Raw genomic sequence first — 6,327 nt, 5'->3', positions numbered from 1 at the left:
ATCCCTAATATATATATAGCTATTGCAGTAGGTGTCAAATATAAAGAAACAGATTATTGCACAGGGTATTAAATAATAATTGCACATTATTGACGTTGTAATGTGGCATTGTAGAGTCTGGTGGCAGCAGGGATGAATGAAAGTCTTGTACAGAGGGTGAAATAAATAATGTTAAAAGTAGTAATATTTTTATACAGCAATAATAAAGAGTACAACAGACAAAATTGAGCTTTTACAGATTTTTTGCAAACCAGTAGACAAATATCAACTATCCAAGATTAACTTGTTAATTCTATAGGCTCATGGTTTAGTATGCTGAAGTTTGGGGGGGTTGCTGTTTTCAAACAAATGCATGGGGAGTTCTAGACAGGGGCCAAAAGAAGCCAGTTTCCCTAGAACTTGTCCTGGCCCCTGCGTTGAAAACATACACTGGAAAATCTAAGTAATGTAAATAATTTTTTTCTTGAATTAAACCTATTTTCCTTTTATTTGGGCAATAATACTCATTCCTTTAGAAAATCATCTTATTTATTTTAAATACAAAAAAAAAGAAAAATCTTGGGCTCCACCCTGTGTTTCTGGGCAAATTTCCTCTAAATCTGCCACTAAACATATGGATGTCCATCCTCCTGGAATAATCCCAAGTAGGATGCAAATGAACAACCTGCCTGTCCCTCCCTTGGGTCATTAGAGTGGATTGTTTGTTGAGGGGTCTTTATTTGGTCTTCTGAATCCTGATGAGATTACTTATGTAATTTTTTTTTTCCAAATGAATTTAAACTCTAAGGTCGGATTGCCTTCAACTGAAGTGTGTTGTGGCTGCTTTGACCCAAAGGACTGAGAATCTGCACAAGCAATAATAACGATATTTCGTAGTTCATGGGGTAAAGATTGGTTTCCTTTTCCTAACTGTGATAAAATAAATACCAACATTGCAAGTGAAGCTGTGTGCAACAAACTTCAGGCTGACAGTTGCATTTTACCTAAAAAACTAGGTTACTAACAGACTAACATTATTACAGTGAATAATAACATTTAATATCCTTACACACACACACACACCCACACAAACATGTTCTTTAGCAAATAAACATTTTCCCTGTTGTTCCAGATAGCCTTGGCAAATAGGAAAAAAATTATAATCTGGTTTGGATGATCCAAAGTAATCTCTCGAAACTACAGGCTCCACTTAAACCTATAATCCTGTATCTCTGCACCATCAATCTCTGTCTGTTCTTCTGCAGAAAAAAAAGTTATTCTCTTCCACAGAGAGGAGGATTAAGCTGGGGGTCTGCATGGCTCAGAGAGGAAAGATCATTAGCCTTGACCAGATTGATTAAGATCAGCATGGGCGGTTCAGGACATTGTTCAATCAAACACATACAGCTGGTCCATCTTCTTGTCCCTATGCCCAAAATATTTTTTTCCCCGCGTTGTTATAGTCATGAACATTGCACCAATGCAGTGGAAAATCACCAATCTCACCAATTTGTTCCTACCAAATGTGATTCTTCTTATTATTATTATGTTTTATTTCTTATAAAGATTATTAATCATTATAAACAATAGAAATAACATTTTTTTTCCCCAAAAAAATAACTTTGTTCCATAATTTCAGGAATGTGATATTAATTTAAAGGGCAACAAAATTCAAGCACTAAAGACTATTATGTTTCACAACAATGAATATATAACAATAAAGGTTTGCAGCAAGTGGTATCACACAAAGACTAAGTTTCTCAGTTATGAGAATACATTTACGGACAAAAGATGAAGAAATATCATCCTGAGGTATGGTAGTCCAAGTACTGGATTAGTAAAAAAAAATGTAATCCTCACAAATAAATAAATTGATTAATCAATAAAGTTGGTTGGCTGCACAACCCTTTTTAGCACCTATCTAAACTACATTCATCTCATTTCCCTACTTTACATCCTAACAAAGATGTTACTGATCATGTTGAGCTGACCATTGATAAATGGTCCCTATTGTACAGTATGTGAATCTAAAACAAAAACAGTTTACCACTGTTTTTACAATAATTTAAGCATAGCTATTCCTTATCAAATATTCTCAATTCAATATATAATATGCCTGTCTAAGTGTCATAAGCCAAATAAACTACAAATTAAAATGATCTATGCAATTAGTTGTATTTTCTAATTTAATAATGTAACACAGTAAAACAAAACACCACACAATGACAAAACAGCGCTTACAAAATAACTGTTGATATATCCAATGCTGTCCCGTTTATAGAGTATCTTTAACAGAGGGTCCTAAAATCAGCTCCATAAAACAACCACAGCATGAAGTATGATTATACAAGTGAAAGAGTGGAGGCTGTCATCCACTTTCCTGGGTCATCTGCCATTTGTGAGCTTTTACCATCTCTCTGCAATCAGTCTCCACCAGTCTTTGAACGTGCAGCCACTAAACCCAATTAAACCAAATGCAGTGTGAACTAAACCCTAAAAATAGAGCAAAGATGGTTGCAGAAATACCCCCGAGTCTCATCTTAGAAAGACAAGATCTAAAAACGCTCCTCTGAGGTGTTTGTGTTCAACAACATAATTGGAACTGTCATCAACGCTTCTACTTTTACAGAAAATGCTTTGAGTTTTGTGAAAGTGGATAAGAATAAACTAAAACAAAGAAATAAGTCATCATAAAGCTTTTTTCTTTGACAACTGGTTCTAAGGTTTTATAAGTCTTTAATCAGAATCTATTGATGAGCTTTTTATCTTTAATCAAAGTCCTGGTAAAAAATAAATAAATAAAATTGCACAGGCCCCAATGCAAACCAACCTAATTACTGTTTCATAATGAGTTAAATATTATAGTATGTGACCTGTACATTTTAAGAAAATCTTGTGTTTTTAAAATTTAAGATTTGTAATGCATCTTGCATCTGCAAACAAAGAGAACATGCAGCATCACAATATAGAACATTCAGGATTGTATGCCATTGTTATGCTTCCATTGGTCTCCAATTGTTAAAATATCAAACATCTGAATGGCAAATTTCAACAATCAAAAGTCAGACTTCAAAGTCAAAAAAATTTAAAAAGTAATAGCACTGACCGTATGGAAGCTCATTGGTAGAATTCCCTTATGACAGAAAGAAGGCCACGATTCACACCATTTTATCATCCGGAGGGGGGACACATTTAATTACAAAACCGAATCCATACAGCTGTCTTAAACACTTCATACATCCAGCAACGCATCGTCAAAAATTCTGTTATCCCCCAAACTTCAGTCGATTCAGGCTGCATTTATAGTTTCCACATCGCATTACGTAACTGCACATGCGCAGGAATATCATGTCGAAAGCTTACTGGAAATCACGTGGGCTGGTCTGCGTCAAAGTCACTCCGACCCTCAAAGAATGTTTATACAGATGTTCTCTGTTTTGCCAAACCTCCTCATACATCATCTAATTGCGTACGAATAAGGCATTAGGGACTTTATTATTGCTCATACTTGAACTTCAACATGTACTGTTTTGTTGCTAAGTAAGTATAGGGCCATGTTGTAGGATATATTCTGATTCTGATTTCTGATTCTGATCTGATATAAGACAATAAAACTGCTTCTACATATTCCCCCCTGTAGTTCATTGCAGATGAAACCGCAATTACAGTTCACAATTTAAGCTATCCAGAGCAGCAATAGTTAAACTTCTCTTCCTCTACAGTTGATAGCATTTTTTATATTTATCTAACAGAAGTTTTAATAAGACAATATGTTTCAAAGTTGAGTATTTTGGCAGAACACCATTCAGAACAATGTTTTAGTCATTGTTAACTTTATAACAATGGCTGTACTATTATACAAAAAATGGAGAAAAGGGTCCAAAAGTGGAAACTCAAATTCTCAATTTCAGGTTTCAAGAACGGAATGCACAATCAGGATCTCAGTCCCAATCACTAAAAACATCCGACACTTCTGACACGGATTAAACCCTCAGATTTAGATATTCATAGATTTCCTGACCAGATGAATAAATAATGATTCACCGACACAATTGATCCTTAAACTTCATAGACCAGCAGAGAAACTTGAAACTTCAGAGTACAGCTAGACGCCATTTCAGACCCTAAATAACTCACACCCACATTCACTTAAATTGTTAAGGCTCTCAAGCTACAGAGGTGAAACAGGCAAGTGTCTGCAGACATACAAGGGAAAAGTGATCCATCCATTAATTCTCTTCTATCCAGCTCAGGCTTAGCGCCTGGCCTAAGGGCTTATGACATCCCTAAGGGGCCCCAACTAAAAGCATTTGTTCACCTCTGAGGGTTATAGAATAAAGGAAGAAAAGTAAAAGGAGTTGATCTCTAAATCACAAGTTTTCTTGTTATTTCATGATAAAAACACTACAGGCCGGTTTGCTGACTGGGGTTGCCAAGCAGCCCTGGTCACTTCTGCACAAAAACAAAATACATATGTCCAATTTAAAAATTGGAGTTCTACGTCTACGTAAACAAAATAATGATCAAAAAAGGCAAAAAATAAAGAACCAGATAATAAAAAAAAAAGCTAGATAAATAGGGGCAATTTTTATTGTTAATGTACCCCTTTTATCTAATTCTGTAATGTAGATTTAGGCCCCCTGGACGTCACTTCAAACCGCAGTCCAAACTGACAATGCCCCCCTGCAGAGGGACGACAAACATTATTAAAAAGCAACCAGCAAAGGCAGCCGTGAGAGCAGTGGGGAACTCCGTCAGACTGCCTGAGGAGACGAGCATTAGTCTTACCTTCGACAGCATACTCTTCAGCTTCAGGATCCAAAGGAAACACATGAAAAGAAAGAGAAAAGACAAAAACAGGTCAATAGCTGTTTAAACTTTTAAAATATTGCAAAATCCTTAGTGCAACTATAAAACAATTAAGCAACTAGAATCCTATCCAGTCTCATTTTGAACTGGATTTGTCATTTTTCTCGCCCAACTTTATTATAGTTTCTATCTAATTAAGGCTGTGTTACACAGATAGACTAAGAACAGCACTAGTGACTTTATAAAGCTATCACTGAATCGCTGAAAGTTAAAACTTTCTGCAACACTAAAAGCCTCCTGTTTGAAGATTAGAAAAAAAAACAAGGAAAAGTAACTTAACAATTGTCCCTGTGGAGATTTTGGCGTTTTGTGCTGTTACTAAGTGTGAGGGGGGGGTCTTAATGAAACACAGTTAGCCAAACTTAACAATGCACATCTTCTGTGTCTTGAAGACAGGCTGGCAGAAACAGCATGTGGTTTCCTCACTTTGGTTTCTGTCACAGCGGCAAAAAAATAACATAAAAAAATGAGCACAACAAAAAATGCCATATTTCCCAGCCTCAAATAGATACATCAATGAGAAAAAACCAATACAAAATTTCACATGTTGAGACGACTGGAGCATTCCACTTGCTTTTATTATTAAGATCTCGTGATGAGTGCAGCCATTTAATAAAACTTTAACAAATCCTTAGGGAAGCTGTGTGGTTAAAAAGTAAGACAAGCAGACCAGCCGCAGCGAGCATAGTTCTGGAAAATAGATTTTTTAAGACCTATCATGTCTAGCCATTTTTTTTGGCATTAAAATCATTCAAAAGTAGAGTCCACATCAAGAAATGTGTGTATTCAATTCAATTCTGTTTATTTATATAGTGCCAATTCACAGCACAAGTCATCTTAAGGCACTTTATAGAAATCAAAGACCATATGGACAAATCAAATGTGGGAAAAATTAACCTAACCAAGTTGATCCATGTCTCAAAAGCATGCTGTGATGATTAAATATGTTGCAAAGTAAAATTTAAATGTTCTAAATTGAAAACGGAAAAAAAAACCCAATATGATCACACAGACCTCATGCCATGTTACTGCAGCAAGAAAATTGTACCAAGTTTTGCCCCAAATTATTTCTCTGAGTATGTCTTAGTTATCAGGATGGTTCCTAAGATTCCCTTAGAAGATAATTCTGCTTTGTGTGGTGTGTTGCAGGCAATCTAGTCTGCCTGAAATGAAGTCAGGAATGCCCCGAGCTCAAATTAATCAAATACCTCAAATTGTAGCGACTACCTCCTGTTTCTACTTCTTATCCTTCACCTTTAGATGTGTCTACACTGAGCACACAATAGAGTAGGCATGTCCAAAGTCGGTCCTCAATGGCCGTTTCCTTACAAGTTTTAAATTGGACTCAGCTTCAGTACAGCTGATTCTGATAATTGCAGTTCAGCCCTCGAGGACCATCTTGGGATAAGCCTGCTATAGAGGGTAGAAGAGGAGATTTTGGACTGCTCTGTTAGATCCAGATAGCCTTATGGACGTCTT

General features: G+C 36.0%; 1 protein-coding gene across 1 annotated transcript in view; it reads right to left on the bottom strand.

Annotated features, from left to right (window-relative positions):
* Positions 1–6,327, bottom strand: part of LOC107082797 (neurexin-1-like) — a 1,206,010-nt gene that overhangs the window by 1,003,182 nt on the left and 196,501 nt on the right. Inside the window, exon 3 of the mRNA XM_015371662.1 lies at positions 4,768–4,788. Within this exon, the coding sequence (XP_015227148.1) occupies positions 4,768–4,788 (21 nt within the window). The remainder of the gene's footprint in view (positions 1–4,767; positions 4,789–6,327) is intronic.

This window comes from Cyprinodon variegatus, unplaced genomic scaffold (genome assembly GCF_000732505.1).
Source record: "Cyprinodon variegatus isolate N-32 unplaced genomic scaffold, C_variegatus-1.0 Scaffold62, whole genome shotgun sequence".
Lineage (NCBI taxonomy): Eukaryota > Metazoa > Chordata > Actinopteri > Cyprinodontiformes > Cyprinodontidae > Cyprinodon > Cyprinodon variegatus.
Note: the sequence above shows the minus strand (reverse complement) of the source record. Positions and strands in the feature narration are given on the sequence as shown.